Genomic DNA, 24,163 nt, shown 5'->3' on the forward strand with positions numbered 1-24,163 from the left:
ATGTCAGACTCTTTGTGACCCCATGGACTGTAACCAGCAAGGCTCCTCTGTCCATGGGATTTCCCAGTAAGAATACTGGAGTGGGTCACCATTTCCTACTCCAGGGGATCTTCCCAATCCAGGGATTGAACCTGAGTCTCGTGAATTGGTGGGCAGATTCTTTTACTACTGCTCCAGGTGGAAGCTTTCATAACATTTCCTTAAAAAGAGATAAAGTTCACATTATATGCCATTTTAAACTTATTGGCTTATAAATAATTTACTATAAAATGTCAGTTTCAAAGAAGATTTATGGGAAATTATAAAGTGAATACAGAGTTCTTTACAATAAAACCCAGGATAAAATTAACTGTGTGGGTTGAATATTTATCAAAAAGTATGGATGAATTATATTTTGGAGATCTGATGGGTTCAAGGGCACTTTGAAAGCTGTGTAGTTAAATGACTACAGGCATGACATATTTAGTGAAACCCTGTCTGTAAATCTAGCACCAATGATTGTTTCTTCTTGCTGAAATACAGAAATAATTTATCTGAAATCCATGAGTGCTATGAAGAGTTTGATTTCTTCATAAAGATTCTTTTATAAGTTGGGCCAGTCTCTGAAAGGCCTAAAATAGAACAGAGAGAAGAATTAAGAAAATTAGATGCCATTTAGGAAAAGTCTGTCATAACTTAAAAAATTCAAACAAAGAGATCAGACCATGTAAGGTCAGGCTTAAACCTCAGCTCTATCTGAGTCAGACGCCATCATGTCCACTAATATAGGAAGATGGAAGCATATCAGAGTCCCAGGAATTTTTAAAAATTCTTATTCCTTCAAGATCATCTTTTTCTGTCACAACACAAATTGGTTTTTGCGTATACTCCCTCACTTGCATATGCCTTCTGTATAGTTTCAATTGTCCAACTCTATTCACATACAACTTACGAAAAGCATATTTAATGATGTGAGAAAGCAAGTAAATCAAGAACACACCCAGAAGCACCCCATCTCCAAGGATAAGTATACACTCTTCTCACAGTTACTGGATCTCAGTGTATGGCTCTTCTGTGAGTTCCCAACACATCAGTCAGTGCCTAGGAACTTGCTTTCTGTTATCTTGGTTGAAGATGGACTTTGTGATTAATCAATTAATTAACTCTAATCATTAATATTATTTTATTTGGCCTTTGCTGAATTTTTCCTTCAGAGATAGAGAGAGATGACTTAATGAATTTATACTTTTGGCTCATGTTAATTCCATGAAGGAGTGAAAGAGTTTCTCTTTGTAACATGTTGATAATCTGCAAACAATGTTGAGTAAGTCTGAAAACTTCATGAAGACAATAAAAATTCAACTGCAACTTGCTCTCATCATTTTTCTAAAGAAGTCTGGCAATTTCTTTGAATGGTAACTTATGACTTTCCAATTATTCTAGCTTTTCAGAAAACAAGGAAGACAACAAATAATGTTGTAACTCACAAAATGAACACAAAAAATAAATTGATATCTAGTGTTTCTCTAAAGAGAATATGGTACTCACCAAGTCCATCTGTTCTGGAGAAGCTGAAGAGAAGGATGCTCTGAAGTACGGGCAAGGAGCTGAACTGTCAGTGTAGAAACCACATCCCGGAAGCATGAATATCTGAGAGAGTTTATGGAAAATGGGTGATATTCCATTAAAGGGACAATAAAAACAGAGGAAAATCTAACCTGAGTAGGGGAAGACTTTTTAAGTTTAAAAGCAATTGAAGAAATCACAAGAGAAAAATCAATTTATATAAAAATTCTGCATGTCTTACAATAAACAAAACTAAAAGCATAGAAACTGGGAAAGTGTATAAATATTTAATGTAACCAGAAAAGTGAAATAAATCCAAACCGCTTTTTAAGGTATCAAATTTGGAGGTGACCTTTAAGCTGGGACTTGAGAGATAAGTAGGTGTTGGTCAAGCAAAAGTAAGGGAAGAGTCCTTCAAGGAGAAGATATAGAGTATGGAGGCCCCGAGTGGAAAGAAAACTGATCACTCAAAGAGGTGGTAACACTTCATACATAGAGTGATGGAATAAAAATGTCAAGTAATGTGTCCAAATGGTGGGACAGCTGCTCTACTTGGTGACCTCTGTGGCTGACAGCTCGCTGCCCTAGAGCACATGTCCGCTGCTTCCTGGCCATGAAAACACTGTTGCCAGCCTCTTTCTAGATGCCTGTGGCTGAGTGCTCGAATCCCAGCCAGGAGAGGGGACGTCTTGGTGCTCCTTCTCAGCCTGGCCCCGAACACCTCCTGTGTGACCCACCATGCCCTCTGCAGTGTGCAGTCATCATGGATCTGTGTGCTGAAAAATGCAGAGCAAGAAGGTGGCATGAACCCAGGTCTCAGACTCATGGCAGGAGCAGAGGAGCCTGCAGACCATGTCTTTGAAAATCGTTCCCGAGTGAGAAACAAAATCCTTGAGACGATTGTCTAGTACAATCATGACATTCAAAGTTTTAAGTAACTGCTTGTTGTTACATGGTGTGAGTGTGGGACCTCTGTGCTGAAGTTAGATGAGGTGGGAATGAAATGATCTGGGGCATTCTGGGGAGAAGGTTTCAAGGCAGAAGATGAGTTTTGTGTCTTGATTAACGTGCTAACTCGCTTCAGTTGTGTCTGACTCTGTGTGAGACTATGGACAGTAGCCCACCAGGCTCCTCTGTCTATGGGATTCTCCAGGCAAGAATACTGGTGTGGATCGTCATGCCCCCTCCAAGGGATCTTCCCGACCCAGGGATCACACCCATGTCTCCTGCAGGTTCTTTACCACTAGTGCCTCCTGGGAAGCATCTAGAATGAAAACCGTAATTTCTTTCAATATTGTGGGACTCTTTTGGAATGTGCCAGAAGCAAATTTCTGTAGAGAAGGAGGAAGTGGTAGTAATTTCCTTCCAATATGGTCAAAATCTAGATTAAGAGAGTGGTAATAAAGTTGATGATTATTTAGAAAAGTTAAAGGTACATGCAACAGGGAATAGGGAATAAATGAAGGGGACTGAAAAAACTATGATAAAACATGAAGTCTGTATCCTTAGCTCAGGGATACACACAAATAGCCATTCATCAAATGTTCCAGATGATTATGGCATTGATAAGAAAGCAAACAAAATGTTATAAAATTGACTTATTATACTAAAATGCACTTCTTTGAGTCAGGTAAGTATTTATTAAGCATTTACTATGTGCTGTCATTAGAATTAAAAAATTCATAAAGCACGAGTCCTGTGCTCAAGTACAACAGTTAGAGAAGGTGAGTGACTTTCCCAGGGGAGTGGATTTGGCCTCAGGTCCAGTCAGCCAGTTCCCAGCTCTGACCTCTAGACTGCCTCATCTCTTATGCTCTAGCATGGGAGTTGGCCAATATCAACAGTCTGTTCTTTTGTACGCATTGCTTCAAGAAAAAAGGTATTCTAGAAACAGATCTGGGTGTTTAGAAAAGAGTGACAAAAACCATAAAGGAATTAATTAATAGAGAAAGGATAATTTATTTGGTAAATTGGAAAGCCAGACAAAAATGTTTAGATTTCCCAGTGTAATCAATGTCTCTGAATGAGAGGGGATGTATATCTAAGTATTCTTATGATTTAAGTATAAAAGGAGAGAAAAACCCAGAAGAAATCCTTGCAGGATAATTTTAAGTAAAAAAGCAGGATGTAAACTTTTCTGTGTAATTTTAATCATTTAAAACAATTGCATAGCCATATTAAAAACTTGATTAAAAAATGCACATCACCCACAAGTGCATGAGAAGATGCTCAACATCACTAATCATCAGAGAAATGCAAAGTAAAACCACAATGAGATATCATCTCACACTTCTCAGAATGGCTATAAACAAAAAGAACACAAATAACTAGTGTTGGCAAGGATGTGGAGAAAAGGGAACACTCATGTACTATTGGTGGAAAAGTAAATTGGTGCAGCCACTATGGAAAACAATATTGAGGTTCCTCAAAAAATTAAAAATAGAGCTACCAAATGATCCAGCAATTCCAATCCAATCATATATCTGGAAGAATAGAAAACTCTAATCTGAAAAGATACATGTACCCCAATATTATTTACAATACACAAGATAAAAGAACAACTTAAGTGTTCATCAAACATGAATGAATAAAGAAGATGTGCTACACATATACATCGGAACTCAGCCAGAAGAAAACGAAGTCCTGCCACTTGTGACAACATGAATGGACTTGGAGGGTATTATGCCTAGTGAAATAATTCAGAAGAAGAGAAACACCATGTTATCACTTATATGCAGATAACAGAAAGAAACAGACCCATGCCTATAGAGAACAAACTCGTGGTTACCACTGGGAAGAGAGAAGCAGGGAGGGGCAACACAGAAGCAGAGGAATACGATGTACAAACCACTGTGCATAAAGTAAATAAGATACAGGGATGTATTATACAGCATAGGGAATATAGCCGAGATTTTATAACTTTAAATGAAGTCTAACCTTCAAAAATTTTGAATCAGTATGGTGTACACCTAAAACTAATGTAATATTGTAAATCAACTATACTTTAGAAAATAATTTCATAGCCAAAATACTAGGTATATACAAACTCTTTAAGAAAATATATCACAAATGGTAATAAAATCTGGGTGGTAAAACTATGGGCTATTTAAAATTTTTTCATTATGCTTTAATGAAGTATGATGCTACAGTGAATATGCTTTACTTTCTTTTTATTTTATTTTATTTTATTTTTTTTTTGCTTTACTTTCATAGTCAGGAAAAAAAATGTACTTTAAATATTATAATGGCCAATACTTAGCATTTACGATGTTCCAAGCATTAGTTTAAGTGTTTTTTTCCGTGTTGATGCCTGTCATCATCATAGCAACTCTAAGAGGGAAAGAGTCCTATTACCTGCATTTTCCAGATGAGACTTGGTGAGGGCACCTCACCCAGCACCACATATCAGGGCAGGGCTGGAGCTGGGGTTCACTCCTAAGGACTGAGGCTCCAGAGACTGTGCTCTTAGCCACTAGGCTAACCAGTAGCTGAGCTGAATGACTGTATTTCCCCTAGTTTAGACCAGAAGACTAGTTCTGTAACCCCAAATCTATCATGATCTCAGGACTTCTCCTAATGCAGAGGCTCTGGGTTCGATCTCTGGTTGGGGAACTAGATTGCACATGCCACAGTGATGTTTTTATGCTGAAACTAAGTAAATAAGTAAATATTAAAAAAAACAGCCCCCCCCCCAATCTATTATGATCTTAATAATAAGATATTGTAACTGATACACAAAATCATCCTTCAGTTGGTGGGCAGTGATAAACATCTCTTGCTGTTTTTGTTAAGATACCACCTTACAGAAAAAGTATAGCTTCCCCCCCACCCCCTGTTTTACCTCTTTCTTAAAGGCTTTTTCTTCAATCAGTTTTCTTACATCATGAATGCCCTTAATTTTAACCCATAGAAACATTCCTGCAGTAGGAACATGCCATTCTGCCAAACCTACAAAGAGAAGAAATATTTCCTAAGGCCATTGTTGATGATGTCAACTATATTGCTTAAATGATGTATTGCAGTAACTGTAAACTAGTATTTCCAAAAAAGTTCCCTTGGAGATAGCATTTTTTAAAAAAACATAGTTTTTATGAGTCCTGAAGAATGAGTGTTACAGTTTTATTTCAAAAAGCAAGGGGAACATTTGAAAGGGAGAGAGGAGACTCATGTATACTTAAGATTTTAGTGGGTCTCAGGGCCATTCAGGAACTCCAATGTCATGCTTGCCTCCCTTCCTTAGAGCTGCCCCTAAGACACTCTTTCAATTTTAGGAGAGGATTCTTCAACTCTTTCTAGAGTCTTCTAGTATTTCAATAAATCCTATCATTTATATAGCTGTTCAGAAGTCCAATAAAGTTCTTTTTTTTTTTTTTTTTTTAAATCAGAATGTACTAATAATTAAGAAGTATGGGCTTCCCAGGTAGCTCAGTGATAAAGAATCCATCTGCCAATGCAGGAGATGCAAATTCGATTTCTTGGTTTGGGAAGATCCCCTGGAGAAGGAAATAGCAACCCATGCCAGTATTCTGGTCCAGGAAATCGTATGTCCAAAGAGTTCAACCAAAGAGTTGAACATGACTTAGCAACTCAGCATGCATGCACAATTAAGAAGTACTTAAAATTCAGGAATTCCAGGTATATTTGTAGGTTTTGTTTCATTGAATATAAGCATAGAGAAACCAAGAAGGAACAAGAGTTACTTTGATTTTAGTCATTACTCTTTAGGGGAAAAAAAAAAAAACAAAACATGGATGAGGATTAAAACCTTTTTTTCAGCACAACAGAAGTGATGCAATAGTACTCTTATCAAAAAGATAAGACTTCATAGGGAAGCAGATATGATGGAAACAAGGAATTGATACTTTGTATATACTATTATTCTTGCCAAAGGCATTTTCAGTGGGATAATTAAAGCCATGCAATTCATTTTACTTTCTTTGTCAATAGACAATTAAATCTAAACTATTCTGAAATCAGATTAGTGATAAAAAATATTAGATAAATGAAGTTAATAATTACAAGGCAAATCATCTGTAATGAGAAATCCACCTTAGATTGCATTTAGCTTGTACTATAGTACTATTTTGTCTTTACGGAGTCAGGTTAGAAAAGGAATATATTGCTTATGTCACAATTCCTCTTCTATTTGGAGCAAAATTTTGAAAATCTTTCAATACAGATGTTGGCTTTAAGTAGGTTATTGATAGTTGATTGTTAGCTTAATTGATCTTTTTTTCTGAAAACCATAGATCCTTTCCTGAAGCCAGGTATAGACTTCATATATAGAAATATGTAGAGTTGTGTCAGGGTTTGTGCTGTTGTTCAGTCGCTCAGCTGTGTCCGACTCTGTGACCCCATAGACTGCAGCAAGCAGGGCTTTCTGTCCTTCACTATCTTTTGGAATTTGCTCAGACTCGTGTCCATTGACTAGATGATGCCATCCAACCATCTCATCCTCTGTCATCCCCTTTTCCTCCTGCCTTCAATCTTTTCCAGCATCAGGGCCTTTTCCACTGAGTCAGTTCTTTGCATCAGGTGGCCAAAGTATTGGAGCTTCAGCTTCAGCATCAGTCCTTCCAATGAATATTCAGGACTGATTTCCTTTAGGATAGACTGGTTGGATCTCCTTGCAGTCCAAGGGACTCTCAAGAGTCTTCTCCAACACCACAGTTCAAAAGCATCAATCCTTCAGCACTCAGATTGCTTTATGGTCCATCACATCCATACATGACTACTGGAAAAACCATTCAGTTCAGTCGATCAGTCGTGTTCGACTCTTTGCGACCCCATGAATTGCAGCATGCCAGGCCTCCCTGTCCATCACCAACTTCTGGAGTTTACCCAAACTCATGTCCATCGAGTTGGTGATGCCATCCAGCCATCTCATCCTCTGTCATCCCCTTCTCTTCCTGCTCCCAATCCCTCCCAACATCAGGGTCTTTTCCAGTGAGTCAACTCTTTGTGTGAGGTGGCCAAAGTATCGGAGTTTCAGCTTCAGCATCAGTCCTTCCAATGAATATTCAGGACTGACTGATCTCCTTTAGGATGGACTAGCTGGATCTCCTTGCAATCCAAGGGACTCTCAAGAGTCTTCTCCAACACCACAGTTCAAAAGCATCAATTCTTTGGCGCTCAGCTTTCTTCACAGTCCAACTCTCACATCCATATACAACCACTGAAAAAACCATAGCCTTGACTAGACGGACCTTTGTTGGCAAAGTAATGTCTCTGCTTTTGAATATGCTATCTAGGTTGGTCATAACTTTCCTTCCAAGGAGTAAGCGTCTTTTAATTTTATGGCTGCAATCACCATCTGCAGTGATTTTGAAGCCCAAAAAATAAAGTCTGACACTGTATCCACTGTTTCCCCATCCATTTGCCATGAAGTGATGGGACCAGATGCCATGATCTTCATTTTCTGAATGTTGAGCTTTAAGCCAACTTTTTCACTCTCCTCTTTCACTTTCATCAAGAGGCTTTTGAGTTCCTCTTCACTTTCTGCCATAAGGGTAGTGTCATCTGCATATCTGAGCTTATTGATATTTCTCCCGGCAATCTTGATTCCAGCTTGTGCTTCTTCCAGCCCAGTGTTTCTCATGATGTACTCTGTATAGAAGCTAAATGAGCAGGGTGACAATATACAGCCTTGACGTACTCCTTTTCCTATTTGGAACCAGTCTGTTGTTCCATGTCCAGTTCTAAGTTTTGCTTCCTGACCTGCATATAGGTTTCTCAAGAAGCAGGTCAGGTGGTCTGGTATTCCCATCTCTTTCAGAATTTTCCACAGTTTATTGTGATCCATAGTCAAAGGCTTTGGCATAGTCAATAAAGCAGAAATAGGTGTTTTTCTGGAACTCTCTTGCTTTTTGATGATCCAGCGGATGTTGGTAATCTGATATCTGGATCCTCTGCCTTTCTAAAACCAGCTTGAACATATGGAAGTTCTTGGTTCATGTACTGTTGAAGCCTAGCTTGAAGGATTTTGAGCATTACCTTGTTATCATGTGAAATGAGCAAAATTGTGTGGTAGTTTGAACATCCTGTGGCATTGCCTTTCTTTGGAATTGGAATGAAAACTGACCTTTTTCAGTCCTGTGGCCACTGCCGAGTCTTCCACATTTGTGGCATATTGAGTGCAGCACTTTAACAGCATCATCTTTTAGGATTTGAAATAGCTTGGGTGGAATTCCACCACCAGCACTAGCTTTGTTCATAGTGATTCTTCTTAAGGTCCACCTGACTTCACACTGCAGGATGTCTGGCTCTAGGTTAGTGACCACACCATAGTGGTTATCCAGGTCATTAAGACCTTTTTTGTAAAGTTCTTCTGTGTATTCATACCACCTCTTCTCAATTCTTCTGCTTCTGTTAGGTTCTTACCATTTCTGTCCTTTATTGTGCCCATCTTTGCATGAAATGTTCCTTTGGTATCTCTAAGTTTCTTGACGAGATCTCTAGTCTTTGCCATTCTATTGTTTTCCTTTATTTCTTTGTGCTAATATTACTAAGATTATTTATAGAGTAATATTTTCTTGTCAAGAATACTCCTGGACCCTGTTTCCTTCCCCGGGATTATTAACAATACTCTGTGGTATCCCTCACTCATATAAGGACTGCTGCTCATCCCAGGATAGGATGTGCGTTCCACTCACCACTTAACCACTTGTCTGCTGCTGCCATTAATGCATCCCTCTGCTTCCTGTAGAAATCAATAACCCTAGAGGAAGAAAACAATGAAAAATATGTGTTTGCTATACTGATTGCAGAAACCAAAAGGCTCTGAGGGTCCAGTCTATAAGAATCTATTTTATATCTTGATGAAGATGTTGAATTCTTGATGAGGGAATAGACCATATATCTTTGATCTGTCCAGTGGTAAACTTTCTAATTTGTAGTGTTTCCATTATTTTGGAATAATTAGAAAATGAAAATTAATAGGGTGAAGTCCATTTCTATGTAAAGTATGAAACCTCAAATACATTACCTGTCTACGTGACCCAGGAAGCCCTCTTCTCCCCATTGGTATAGAAGCTGTGATACCAGGAGCTAAAAAGCATGAGACAGTAACAAGGTTCACACTCTAAATGTGTTTTTGCCAAAAATGAAAGCAAATCACTCTTGACTATGTGCAAACCATCCTAAAAAAGATGCACCAAGCTGCAACAAGCTTTTTCGAGTCAAGCTTTTTATAATAATGCTGATTAACAACAGTGACAACAATAACATTAAAAATAACAAATGTTTATCAGGTTCTCACTGTGTGTCAGAAACTGCTGTACCATGTGAATATATTAATATTTCAGATTAGTTGGTCTTTGTAATACCCTTATTAGGCAGGTCATTGTCTCCACTCTACTGAGGAAGAGACTGAAGCATGAGGTGAGCTTTCCTGAGGTCACAGCTCATCACAGAGCCTGGACTCAAGTAAGACTGTCCAGTCCCAGATCTACTCAATAAATGCTGCCCTGGATGGCCTAAGTATAAAACACATACAGTTGATGCTAAAGTTATACAATATTTCCAGAGATTTTTTTAATCCAGAATAGACGTTCTAAATGTTGTAAATGGATAGTGAAATTTCGTTGATAACAGATACAGAAAATATGGAAAAAGTCCCCAAGGTGATAAAACATGCAGGCATCTGCACTTTGTGGAACATATAATATCAAACAAATGTCCATTTTACATAAACTACCCTTTTGGGTTTCATAGCTAGCAGTTCTGTCCTTAAGGTTTGATTTTCAAGGTTGCCTTAGGGATGGGTCCAATTATTTCTCAAAGCTTGTGAAGAAATGTATGCAATCTCCAAAAATAATTTTACTGTCTTTTAATTAAAATGCATCCCAGCTGGTCTCTGTAGGGAGCTTAGCGCGTGGGCAGTGAAGGCAGACGCCTGGCCACTAGCAGGTCCGGAACCCTTGCTCTCAGACTCCAGGACAATGGAGCGAGCTGTGTGTTACTTCACCAAACCCCTTCCATCCTGTTGAGTCTAACACTGTTTTTATTGGGTTCCTGGGCTAGATGCCAGGACACAAGATGAATGAGATCTCTGACTCTCAAGGGGCTTGGTCTACACTTGAAACATCATCAGGTCCATTCAAATCTCTTTTGCCTTTTGGAGCAAATACGTGCTGTCTAGCTAGTCCATGTGGAGCTAGAGATGGAGTCGGTGATCTCTCTCGTAGTGACACCTTACTCTATTTGCCAAGATCTATTTCTTTTATGATCTGATTCAAAAAGTTGATATTTCATAAACCGTCATTACCTGAGCAAAAGTGCTGGGGTGCATTGTTGAAACTTGTATGTGTAAAACAATTCTCTCAATCAAGGGCTTTGGACCAGTTATAAACCCTATTCTCAACCTGCTCAAAACGAAAAGGCACATTACCAATCATGCATTATCAATTAACACCATGTTACTGATTTCATGACTTAACACCTTCTAGTAAAACTTCTTATTTAAACTTAACTGTACACTTAAAATAGAATGAATATCTGACAAGGTATTTTTAAAGTCTTCTGTACATGACCCAAACTTGACCAGTTCCCTTACAGGTATAGCTTAAAGGTCAAGGATCTTTGACCAGTGGGGATGGATCGGGAGAAAATCTGTTAGTAATAGTAATAATCGAACAGATGTGTTAAGGTGAGTGTGTACAAGCATCTTAAGTGAGAAGAACTGTCTGCACTAAAGATGCTGAGGGGCAGCCCTGTCACCTTTATCTGCAGCCTGAAGGCAGAGCCAGGGCCTTACCCTGAGGACAGGACTTTGGAAAAAGAGTCAGCTCGGATGACGCGCCCATCCTCGTCCATGGAGAGAAATGTCGGTGCCCAGGGCTTGAAATGGAAGATAAATATGATATTTATATCTGTTAGATCTGTATCCCTACTTTGTGCAGAGTGGGGAAACTTCACCTAGGACCTCCTTGTCCCAAGGCTTGAGATCCAGGATGAACAGTTTCCCAGGAAGGATTCCAGGAAAACTAGTTTGGAAAAGACCACAACGAAGAGGGTCATCAGCATGCAGGGCTGTTTAGAAAGGGAATGCTGACCCTTAGAACAACCAGAAACCCTGAAAAAGTATAAATGAAGATGAGCCATGTAGTCAGCGTGCAATGCTGAAACTTCCATGTTTATTTCAAAGTAAATGCCCACAGGGAAGGGGGCCATGGTCGTGTTTAGGGTGGGTGGCAGGCAGACATGATAGGCAAATAGATAAAAAGCCAAGAATTGTGTTTCTTTTCAGTAGATTTGTAGTGGGGACTGAATCCGTGTGTCTGTTCTCTGCAGTCCTGAGAGCAATTCTAGTGTTAGATTTTGAGGAACTGGGCGCTGGAGTCTGGGCCATTACTGCTGTCTCCTAGGGAACAGTGCTCGGGGACAGTGGTGCACGTGGACACTGGGGAAGGATCTCCTGCTGCTGCTGCTAAGTCGCTTCAGTCATGTCCGACTCTGTGCGACCCCATAGACGGCAGCCCACCAGGCTGCCCCATCCCTGGGATTCTCCAGGCAAGAACACTGGAGTGGGTTGCCATTTCCTTCTCCAATGCATGAAAGTCATGTTGATGTGTGGTAGAAGCAATACAATATTGTAAAGTAAAAAAAAAAAAAAAAAAAGTGCAGAGCAGACTATATAATATGCAATGTTTTGTGGAAAAAAGAAAAGGAAATAAAAATACATATTCATGTTTGCTACTAGATGCATAAAGAAACTCCAAAAGAATTAAAAGAAATTAATAAAAATGATTACCTGTTGGAGTAGTGATGGGAACTGGGGTGAGTGAGTGTGACATTTTTCCCTGTATATTTTTATATATGATTTGCTTCTTGTACCATATGAATGTACTGTCATTAAAACTGAATAAAATACAAAATATAAATGAAAAAAAACAGGAAAGTGAAGTCGCTCAGTCGTGTCTGACTCTTTGCGACCCCATGGACTGCAGCCCACCAGGCTCCTCCGTCCATGGGACTTTCCAACTGGAGTGGGTGCCATCGCCTTCGGTCCTTTATTGTGCAGGTGCGTCCCGTCCCTACGCGACAGGGATGGCAGGCAGGGAGCATGATGCTAGGAGCGCCCTCCTCTGCTCACAGCACATCACTGATGAGCACAGCCCTCCGCCTTCTCTCGGAACACAGCTCCCAAGTCCTCCAGCACATCAGCCTCCCCTGAGAGACTGAGGCTAACACCCCAGGAGATACCCACTCCACATCCCTGGTACCATGTCTATGGAACTACGATCAGGATGTGGAGTCAAGACGACCCTCACCTTGACTCACATGTTCCTTCATGTGCCTGACACAGAGCCAGCCACTATTCTAAAAGTAGGGAAATTCTGGAATAAGCAGTTAACACCACAGAAGAAAATATTCAGCAGCCAGGCTAATATTCAATCAGGTGCATTAACAACACCTCATCTTCTAACTGTGGGCTGAGTTGATACCATCGCTTACCTTGTTGAACTGCATAAAATAGTAAGGATCATCTTCTATGATGAGGAAGTCATATTTTCTTGCGAGCTAAAACACATTAAATAAAGTAAGAGTAAAGTTAAATTAAGAGCTGTGTAAGATGAAAATCACTTGAAATCATTCATAGTTCTTTGTACTCATTCAATCACTCATTCATTCATCCCAGCAGCTGCTGAGTGCCCACTGTCCTAGGAGGAGGAACCGGCCCTAAACGTTCTGTCCTCACAGAACTTTCATTCTGGTGGTAAAGACAGAACCTGAGCTCCTAGATAGTGACCAGAGAAGGATTAGGTGGGAGGTTCTGAGGGCCCGGCAGATGGTTGAGGAGGCTGATGTTTGAGAGAGCGAGACAGGGAAGCTGCAGGAGAGCCCAGGCTGACCGGAAGGATCAGTTGTGCAGATGCTGGGGGAGATGTTTAGACGGAGAGCAGGGAGCAATGGCCCTGGAGGCAGAAAATACTTGGCATGTTCTAGGGACAGAAGTTTCTAGAAGGCATGGCTGTTTAAGGGACAGAGGGAAGGATGTGAGAGCCCCCAGTTTGGGAGCAGAGGCCCAGGTCTCATCAGTGTGTGGAAGTGAAGGACTTTTATCTTTATTTTCCGTGTGTGGTTGGGAAGCGGCTGGAGGAGGGGCTGTCGGTCCACACTTGAATAGGAAGGGTTTCAGTGACTGGTGGTGGGGCCGGCGCTGGGGGACGGGGCGTGTGTGTGGGGAGGAGCTTCACGAATGAGTCCCAGGGTCAGGGCAGGAGGGTGGCTGAGGAGATGGTGGGTTTGGGTAAGTGGTTGTTGGGGGCCATGGGATGGATTGGAGGTGGGAGATGAGGGGCAGACAAAAAAAGGGAGTAAGAGGTGAATGTAACATCACACCAAGAAAAGCATCTCTTTCAATGAAAATATCAATTAAAGGGAAAGGAATATATCATAGTCAACCAGATTGTAGTAATTTCTTGTGTTTAAATTTGTGGCGACCCTGGCATAGATGGCTTCTTTTTATTAAAAATCATCTTCCTTGAGAGGAAGAGGCTAACCAGAGAAGGAATTTGGGAGCACTCTTCTAAAGAGTCAGAAGGAATCAAGCACACAAGTACGTAACACCTTTGAAAATACCTCATAGATTTCCCTTTTGCGCTCAGCTGTTAATGAGTTCCCAGAGGGGTTGTTGCCATTTGGGACAGTGTAAAGAAATTTGGGGCTGTTTTTCTTGGGGTTCTTTGAATCTTCTGGTTTCCATTTGGAAAGTATTTCTCTGAGGGAGTCTGGAATAATCCCGTGCTCATCACTGGAAACATTAATCATGTTGCAGCCCAGGGGTTGCAGCTGTCAAGTACACAGAGAAAAGCAAGTCTGAGATTGAGACATGACTATAAAATATCAGTGCCAAGGGTTCTTACACTAAGGAGAATGTTACCATTTACACCCTTAAATGCAAACCTGCCCTCAGCTCTATGCCCACATTGCATCATCTTCACAATTATGATTAGAACTGGTTCTTAAATAGGTGTTTATTAGGGAGTGATTTTGAGAAAGGAAATCAATCTTAGAAAGCACCTGTGATGCTAATACATAAAAAGTTATAAGCAGAGATGATACTCAAAATATTGGACAAGTGGTGTAGCATGGGAGCAACAGACACAGAGCAGGGTGGAATGGGGTCCTGGAGACTCCCCGCCATGCCAGCATTAGCTCTGCACTGTGGGGGTTCAGGGTGGTCGCAGGAGATGGGTCAGGGGGTCCAGGGTGGTGCTAGGGCACCAAGGAGCATCCAGGCCTTGGCTCCTCAAGAAGTGTGCAAGTATTTCTATATTGTACTGATTGCAGGGGCTGTAGTTGATAATAGTGGCCTTGTTCATGAACACAGTTTTATAGAAGTCTTGCACACGGATCTTCAGCCTATTCCCTCAGAGCCTGGCACAGATCTCTGTTTGGGCACGTGACAGTGTGGTGCATCCAGCTATTTACATAGATGCAAGTTTTATATGTACATTTGAGGAAAGTGATTAATAATTAGCCTCCAATCATGAAGAAAAGGGAATTATTTTTAGTTTTTAAAGTTGTGGTAAAATGTGTATTCCTAAAAACTGTGCCATTCTAAAGTGTGTGATTCAGTGGCAATAACTGTGTTCGCGACATGTGCGTCTCGTGACACTATCAAGTCCAGAATCATTTCATCACTCCACACAGAAACCCTGGACCCAGTAAGCAACCACTCCCCGTTTCCCCTTCCCCAGTCCTTGGTCACCTCCAGTCAACTTCTGGTCTCTATGAATTTGCTTGTTTTATATATTTTGTATAAGCGGAATCATACAATATTTGTTCCTTTGTGTCTGGTTGCTTTCTCTGAGTGCCTGCAGTGATGGGCCTGCCTTATTCCTCAGAGAGTGGGTAAGACTGATGGTTAGAAAGTTGTTACATGGAGTTGAAATTGCTTCCCTGTAGTTTCCACACTTTGGTTCCAGTTCTGTCAACCTAAGGACATACACAGACAAATCTAACTCCTCTGTGACATGGCTAACTTTTATGTAGTTGAGGACAATCCTCATGTCCCCGTGGATCTCCTCTTTCTGCGGGAAAAAGCATGGTTCCTAAAAGCATTCAACGTATGGTCTCATTTCCAGTTCTTTGTGACTGTGGTGCTTCTCTGACTGTGTTCACATCAGTCCCAGAGTACTGTGCCCCAGACAGTGCTGAGTTCTGAGCAGGGCCCAGCAGAGCAGGTGATCTGCCTCCTTATTCTGGGTCTAGAGTCTTCTAATAAACACTAGATATGAAAGTCCTGGTCATACTAATAGGTTTAGTTATATTACATTGACATATGATTTGTCTTAGACATGTGGTAATATAGACAGTAATGAAAAATGTCTTTGTAAATTAAGAGGCATTTCAAGTGAAATATTAAGAACACTGGACAGGATTTTGCACAACTGAATTTTAGCACCTCCACACTTAGATTTTGTAAAACGTAATGTATATATCAGAAGTTATGGTTAGCATATTTTGCTTCTATTAAAACTTCTCCTCTTCACAAAGATGCTATTGTATTTTTCAGTGGGCAGATAATTCTAAAGGTGCAGTGCTTTCTCCTTATTTACTATAAAAAAGAGTTGCCTTTTGTAAGAATGTGTACTCACAGCATGAATTGTTCCTGAATAAATAGGTTCATTTACAAGGATATTATCTCCAGGATTAACGATCATTTCAAATACCTAATAAGAGAGGCAAAGGTTAGCTTGGAGAGTATGATTTCCAGTCGTAGAACCCCCCACAACTTTATTTTGAGCTCACTAGGGTTCCAGAGTAGGAGTTGGCAAGTTTCCCATAAACGCCAGATGGGGCGCGTTCTGTGGGCCCTGGCATCTGTGTTGCCACCACTCATCTCCGCCTCTGTGGTGACAGCACAGCCACAGACAGCATGTAGGCTGAGTTCCACTAAAGCTCTACTTGCAGGATCAGACATGGGATGATTCTCTTTGGCTCTCAAGCCATAGTTTGGCAACCTCTCTTCTACACTGAAAAATAACAGAACTGATTTGGATCCTAAACACATTTACGCCTTCTTTGAAAAAAGTTTGTCTCTGTTATAAGCCAGGCCTGTGTAATGTATGGAGAGAAAGTGAAGATTGTATGGGATGGTTTTACCCTCATGAAGGTGCTAGAGCACTGAGCTAGACACCACTCAGATAAATATGCGTGTAAAATCAGTGATAAGTACTGCCGTGTAGATGCCAGTGTTCTAGTGCTCATTGTAGGAGGACTTGGGCACTCGGCAGACTTGGGGTACTCAGGGAAGGCTTCTTTGAGGAAGTGAAGAGTTGGGGAAGAGGTGACGATAGGTACACATCTGAGAAACTGAAAGAATCCTGTGGCTTGGAGGTGGAGTGTGAAGAGGAGAGTGGAGGGAGGTCAGAAGGAAGTGGGCAGAGAGCATCCCATGGAGGCCTTTGGACAAGTGAGCCAGGGAGACTTTTAAGTAGAGGGCGGGACCCAGGAGTCATGAGATCAGACAGGCATTTGAGAAGGTCATTCTGGCTGCAAGATCAAAGTATCAGAGAGGAGTGAGAATACAGGTGGAGTCCGGGAAGATTTTAGGCTCATTTGGGAGGTTTTAGCTGCAGTCCCAGGGAAAGGCAAGGGTGGTCTGGATGGGGTGGTGGTGGTGGAGCTGAAGAGAGCTGAGGGGCATTGAGGAAACCAGTAGCAAGGGACACAAGTGTGGGCTGAGGGGAAGCAGGGAAGGAGGGGTAAGGAGGGGCCTCTAGATTCCTGGCTGTACAGCAAGGAGGTGATGGGAGGGGTGTCATTCACTGGAAAACACCCCTGATGTTGTCTGTTCTGAGGGAGAAGCAGCTGAGTGTGTTTTGGTGTGAGGTGCCCCTGAGACAGCCTGGGGTGAGGTCACTGGGGGCGGTGGACACGTGGATGTGGAGGGCGCCTGGCGATGGAGGTGGGGGCAGGGGCACCTGGCGTGATGTCCAGGGGAGGTGTGTGCGGGAAGGGAAGAGGTCCGAGGCCCAGTCTTGCGGGGCTCCTGTGGACCATGGACACTGCAGGGTGGGCAGGGCAAGGACGGGGGAGTTTCCAGAAAGGACGGTTTCAGCAAGGGCTCAGGAGACGTGGAGGTCAAGGGAGACCAGGCCTGCAAATCAGAGCAGATCTTGAGGACCCTGTGATGCCTCAGAACATCAGCAGAGCCAGAGAGAGATTTTCCCTGCCTGAATCAGAGGGGTCCGTTCCAACGAATCTTACACAAGGCACAGAACCATCCTTGCCTACCCTGTGATGTTTCATCAGCCCCAGGTCAAGCCTCTCCTCGGTGTCATTGAACAACATAGAGCTCTTGACAAGCATCACGGCCAGTATCCATTGAGACAGAAGATCTGACTTTTCTTTCCTGATTTGGCCTAGGATATTCCATTTACTATTCCTCATGAGCTTTAGGCATTTTATGACAAACACAGGCCTCCTCTGACAAGTTAGTTGATTTACATTTTACACGACCTCCTGCTACTGCTGCTGCTAAGTCGCTTCAGTTGTGTCCGACTCTGTGCGACCCCAGAGACGGCAGCCCACCAGGCTCCCCCGTCCCTGGGATTCTCCAGGCAAGAACACTGGAGTGGGTTGCCATTTCCTTCTCCAATGAGTGAAAGTGAAAAGTGAAAGGGAAGTTGCTCAGTCGTGTCTGACTCTTCTCGACCCCATGGACTGCAGCCTACCAGGCTCCTCCATCCATGGGATTTTCCAGGCAAGAGTACTGGAGTGGGGTGCCATTGCCTTCTCCAACAGGACCTCCTAGGACCAAGCAAATCCATGTATAATTCATGGATCAGATGAAAACTTCATGACCAACATTTCCTGTGTTGGTAAGGGGACATGACAAAGTCCAATATCCTAAATGAGGAGTGAGTGCTGTTTATTATCTGAGACTTGTGCACCTAAAATAATATTTATTCTGGAGGGCAATTCTTCCAAAAGTGGAAGAAATGTGAAACCATATTCCCAGGAGGCCTCTGTAACCACATGTCTGTGAGCCAGTGAGTTACTGATGTTTTTGGGCATGTGTGCTGTGTTCCTCTTCGATAGGACTAATGTTGAGATGGACAAAGAAGAAACTTTCCAGAGCATCTTTTGTAGGGGGAAAAAAAGGCTCATGGTGTACCTTTCTAGGAAAGGTATTTCACTGAAAAGAACTTCTTTCCTACTGGTCTGGGGCATCACAAATATTTCTCTTCAAAAAAAAAGCACCTCAAACAAAACACTCTCCGACATAAATCACAGCAGGATCCTCTATGACTCACCTCCCAGAATATTGGAAATAAAAGCAAAAATAAACAAATGGGATCTAATTAAAATTAAAAGTTTCTGCACAACAAAGGAAACTATAAGCAAGGTGAAAAGACAGCCTTCAGAATGGGAGAAAATAATAGCAAATGAAGCAACTGACAAACAACTAATCTCAAAAATATACAAGCAACTCCTACAGCTAATTCCAGAAAAATAAACGACCCAATCAAAAAATGGGCCAAAGAACTAAATAGACATTTCTCCAAAGAAGACATACAGATGGCTAACAAACACATGAAAAGATGCTCAACATCACTCATTATCCGAAAAATGCCAATCAAAACCATAATGAGGTACCATTTCATGCCAGTCAGAATGGCTGTGATCCAAAATTCTACAAGCAATAAATGCTGGAGAGGATGTGGAGAAAAGGGAACCCTCTTACACTGTTGGTGGGAATGCAAACTAGTACAGCCACTATGGAGAACAGTGTGGAGATTCCTTAAAAAACTGGAAATAGAACTGCCTTATGATCCAGCAATCCCACTGCTGGGCATACACACCGAGGAAACCAGAATTGAAAGCGACACATGTACCCCAATGTTCATCACAGCACTGTTTATAATAGCCAGGACATGGAAGCAACCTAGATGTCTATCAGCAGATGAATGGATAAGAAAGCTGTGGTACGTATACACAATGGAGTATTACTCGGCCATTAAAAAGAATACATTTGAATCAGTCCTAATGAGTTGGATGAAACTGGAGCCTATTATACAGAGTGAAGTAAGCCAGAAAGAAAAACACCAATACAGTATACTAACGCATATATATGGAATTTAGAAAGATGGTAATGACAACCCTGTATGTGATACAGCAAAAGAGACACAGATGTATAGAACAGTCTTTTGGACTCTGTGGGAGAGGGAGAGGGTGGGATGATTTGGGAGAATGGCATTGAAACATGTATAATATCATATAAGAAAGGAATTGCCAGTCCAGGTTCGATGCATGATACTGGACGCTTGGGGCTGGTGCACTGGGATGACCCAGAGGGATGGTATGGGGAGGGAGGAGGGAGGGGGGTTCAGGATGGGGAGCACATGTACACCCGTGGCAGATGCATGTTGATGTATGGAAGACCAATACATAAAGTAAAAAATAAATAAATAAAAAGAAAAAAAAGAAATAAATATGAGAACTAATAAACTATATTATGTTCTAAAAAAAAAAAAAAGAAATGTTAAACCATATTCCCAGGAGGCCTCTGTAACCACATGTCTGTGAGCCAGTGAGTTACTGATGTTTTTGGGCACGTGTGCTGTGTTCCTCTTCGATAGGACTAATGTTGAGATGGACAAAGAAGAAACTTTCCAGAGCATCTTTTGTAGGGGGAAAAAAAGGCTCATGGTGTACCTTTCTAGGAAAGGTATTTCACTGAAAAGAACTTCTTTCCTACTGGTCTGGGGCATCACAAATATTTCTCTTCCAAAAAAAAAAAAAAAAAAACAAAACACCTCAAACAGCAGCTTATCCTTGTTTTTGTCCTAATTAAGTCATAAAACAGGGAGGAAGTTTTAAAGTGTTATTGCTTCAATACATTATTCTGGAATAATAATTGAATTAAAATTCATTAAAAGTAACCAGATTATAGGTTTCCTCTTATACATAAGAGGAACAAGAAAACTACTCTGGTTTAATATAAACAAGAGTCATACTTTAAGCTAGATGTGCAGATGAATACAGAATCTCCTTATCCAGGACTACTTATTCAAGAAAAAGAAAAGAAAAAGATATATGAAACTGAGAACTATATATGCAGTCTCTTTATCAGGGGAACCCCCAGTGGTGGTTACCTTGGTGGACTTCCTGGAATCCAGGAGAGAGGTAGAGAGAGAGACAGACAAACAGAGAGAGACAGAGAGAGATGACGCTAACGCAGAGGAGAGGTCAGCCACAGCTCAGACGTACCCCTGGATCTGGAGAAGCACAGCCAAGAGGGAGACGGGGCACAAGAGGCAACTGGTACAGATGATGGCAGCAGCAGACACACAAAGGGATGAGGCCTCAGCTCAGGAGGGTCAGGACGCACCCTCAAGGAATTAAAAAGTCGTACAGACATAACCACGGCCTAACTCAATGTGGCCTGAATCTCTGAGCCACATGAAACTGATCCGTGCTCACTAAGCTGCAGGGAATCTTGTCCAAAGGACTCAGAGCTCTGGGCTCTCTGTTTAAGAGAAATCAGGTTGGTGCATGTCTTCAAGTTCTACTTATGATTCTAGTGAAGACCTGGTGTCTCACAAAACATGCTGCTCTGTGGTTAAGGGAGAGATGGCTGTATGGGTGCACATGTTAGATTCTTGCCATGGGTGCCCTTCCCCTCCAGTCTTACCTTACAGAGACCTTCTTGGCTGCCACATGTGACACATATGTCCATCTGTCCTTGGGTGGGTGCATAATGGATGGTGGGCGGATTATGCAATTTTACTTGTAACTGTTTTAGCCAGGATAACAGCTCTGGGATTCTAAAGCATAAATACATTTAAAAATTGACAGTAGTGAAAATCAGAATGGTAGTAGACAGCAACTAAATGGTGACTTCATACCAGGCACTTTATATATATTCAATTTAAAAATCTTTGAATGCCTTTCACTGATATTACTATCTTTACTTAAAATACAGGGCAACAATCTTACAGAGTAAGAAATTAACATAAATTAATCAGCTGGTTGTTAAATTAGTTGAGACTTGAATCTAAAGCTTTCTTATTCCAAAAGCTATAGTTTTTCTTTTCCGTTAGAGCATTTACTGTTACTGACTTTTTGTTTTCCTTTGGGAGAGTTTGTAGGATACCTGAAGTTCAGGTTCACTAAGTTCTTTGCATCATGGAAAGAAAAGCCTCTCTGTGTTAGCTGCTCAGTCATGTCCTACTCTTTCTAACACCATGAACTGTAGCTTGCCAGGCTTCTCTGTCCATGGGATTATGCTTGCAAGAATACAGGAGTGCGTTGTCATTTTTTTCTGTAGGAGATCTTCCCAACCCCAGGATCGAACCCGCATCTCTTATATCTCCTGCATTGGCAGGCGTGTTCTTGGCATACATTATATACAATTGTTATGTACCTAACATGAATTATTCTTCCATCACAAAGCAATGGACTAATAAAATATAATTAATAGACACTCTGTAAGTTACCCTTCATCAGTGGAAAAAGACCAGCTAAGGAAACCTTTAGAATATTTGTTCCATTTGCCTTTATGAAATTAAATACATCTGAACTGTAGGCAACACATTTCCATAGCTGCCTGGTTAGCATGGAAACATAATCATTAAAACTTTTTCTCAGGACCTAAAATGCCTGCTTCCTGTGTCATCCTCTCCTCCTTTCTCCTATCCTGGTTTATTTACCTATCTATTTTCACTTTGTATTTTTTCCAGTCTGAGCACAAATCGTACCTACTTCCAAAATCTTCTCCCTCTCCTAGTCATATAAGGTTGAGAATCAGTCATTAGGGATCTTAAGCAGTCAGAAACATTGCTGCTCTTAATTACTCTGAAAACTCTTCCCCAAACCTTCCTAAATGCTGATATCCAGTTTAAAAAGACACAAGATGCTTTATCAGCTGGCTGTAGAATATTGCTCATGAAAATGAACCAACTAAGTTAAATTATCTACTGATCAGATTGAGGGCAGGAGGAGAGGGGGCGGCAGAGCATAAGATGGTTGGATAGCATCACTGACTCAGTGGACATGAGTCTGAGCAAACTCTGGGAGACACTGAAGGACAGGGAAGGCTGGCGAACTATGGTCCATGGGGTCATAGAGTCGACACAAGTTAGCGGCTGAACTACTGATCAATAAATACCCAGCACTCTGAGAATACTGCAGTGCTCTCTTCATCATCTGTTCATTAAATTGGATGGGTTTTCCGTTTTCTATGGTGATGACCGCAGTCTTGAAAGGGAACGTGTTGGGGTTTGGTGCCCCAGTTGCCAAGGAGATGACAGATTTCGGTGCCTTGCTCAATATTTCAGCTACAACAAATATGGAAGAGAAGAAGAAACACTTTCAGTGAAGACTTTCATGAACAGAGATGGTCAGTATGTTGCATTAGAGTCAATAAAACTTTACAGTGTAATAATGTCTAGTGATAGAATGCTAGTCTGAAAGAAACATAAGATGACTTTGTACGGACCTCACTAGTGGAGGAACTGAGGAATCAACACGTGCCACTGAGAAGGCGGACTGATCGCCCAGACAAAGCAGAGGCCACAGTGACAGAAAACCCTCCTCCACTCGGCCCCTCCCTGCCTGCCAGGCTCCCTGCAGCCCCTTCTGTCCTGTGTACCCGCCCTCCCCGCTCTGCACGCGCCTGCAGGCTGTGCTGAACCCTGACTCCTGTGCCAGAAGAGCCCCCTGGACTCTAACCATGACCGTGACCTGGCCTCTCTCTGTTGCTGATTTACTGCCCTTGTGCCTATTTCGGCCCGATTTCTGTGCTAAGTCTGCGTAAAGCCAGGTTCACCCAGGCTGGAGCCGCTTTGAGGGCACCCCCACCCCCACTTCCAGCCCATGGGAGAGGGGCACAGCTCGGACTCACTCATGACTCGGATGGTAGAAGGCTTTCTGGCCGCGCTCGTGGCGGTAATGAACCGAGCGTAATTCATTCTCCTTCTCCGATTGGAGGTTTTTCTCAGTCCGGCCTAACCCTTGCCTGAGAAAGGCACCTCCTCTGGGTATCGGTTTCTGGCGTGCAGGGCCAGAGTCCCGGCTGCAGGCTGCGCTCGGGCCTGGTTAGGATTCGGCCGGCGGGTGGCAGGCCTGGCAAAGTCCACTCACAGGCTCACGACGCGTGCCCCCTCCCTCCCTGCGTGACGCGGTCTAGAGCCAATGGCCACCACTCCCAGTCGGTTTCTCGCCCCGAGACCACGCCTCCACTCCCGTAGTGGCTGCGTGCCGCGCCTCGGGTCTGGTTTCCGCCTCCAACCTGTGAGGAGTCCCGGCCTCCCGGCGGCAGCAGGTCAACCCCACCCCTGGCCGCGCCTCTAGACGGGTCCTCGCCTCCAGCCCCTTGGCCGCAGAGAACACGCCTCCATTCCGGCACCGCCCTGATGGCCCGCCCCTCCAATCCGAGGCCCGGCCACACCCTCTAGCTTGGTCCTGCGTCTTGGGGGGCCAGGCAGTATGGGACCTGGCACCCCGCATTAGCAGCTTGAACCGGGACCTGGAGTCTCTGCAGGAGACTGGACCTGGAGCGGCCAGGACTTCCTGGAGACTGGACCTGGAGCGGCCGGTTGGCCGGGAGCAGGATAGCCGGGGCGATAAAATGGAGATGTTGATGTGACTAGAGAGATTCAGG

The 24,163-nt window shown here is 42.4% G+C and overlaps 1 protein-coding gene and 1 long non-coding RNA gene across 2 annotated transcripts in view; one reads left to right on the forward strand and one right to left on the reverse strand.

Annotated features, from left to right (window-relative positions):
• Positions 1–24,163, forward strand: part of LOC133252384 (uncharacterized) — a 148,020-nt gene that overhangs the window by 48,026 nt on the left and 75,831 nt on the right. The gene's annotated exons all lie outside the window — the stretch shown is intronic.
• AADAT (aminoadipate aminotransferase) lies at positions 273–23,841 on the reverse strand. The gene is made up of 13 exons (XM_061424929.1): positions 23,405–23,841; positions 22,670–22,838; positions 21,194–21,326; positions 16,149–16,223; positions 14,128–14,337; positions 13,000–13,065; positions 11,300–11,382; positions 10,811–10,907; positions 9,530–9,591; positions 9,198–9,262; positions 5,387–5,493; positions 1,528–1,629; positions 273–611 (listed from the first exon to the last, which is right to left on the reverse strand). Exons 1-13 carry the CDS (start codon positions 23,469–23,471, stop codon positions 570–572), a joined length of 1,278 nt encoding a protein of 425 aa, XP_061280913.1. The 5' UTR covers positions 23,472–23,841; the 3' UTR covers positions 273–569.

This window comes from Bos javanicus, chromosome 8, assembly GCF_032452875.1.
Source record: "Bos javanicus breed banteng chromosome 8, ARS-OSU_banteng_1.0, whole genome shotgun sequence".
Classification (NCBI taxonomy): domain Eukaryota; kingdom Metazoa; phylum Chordata; class Mammalia; order Artiodactyla; family Bovidae; genus Bos; species Bos javanicus.

Coding starts and splice junctions, on each gene's coding strand:
- AADAT (XM_061424929.1), bottom strand. CDS start 23,471: ATGAATTACGCTCGGTTCATTACCGCCACGAGCGCGGCCAGAAAGCCT. Junction 13,066..14,127: donor GCAAAAGGGAAATCTATGAG/GTATTTTCAAAG, acceptor AATGTGTTTTAG/CTCGCAAGAAAATATGACTT. Junction 11,383..12,999: donor ATTTTATGCAGTTCAACAAG/GTAAGCGATGGT, acceptor TTCCATTTCAAG/CCCTGGGCACCGACATTTCT.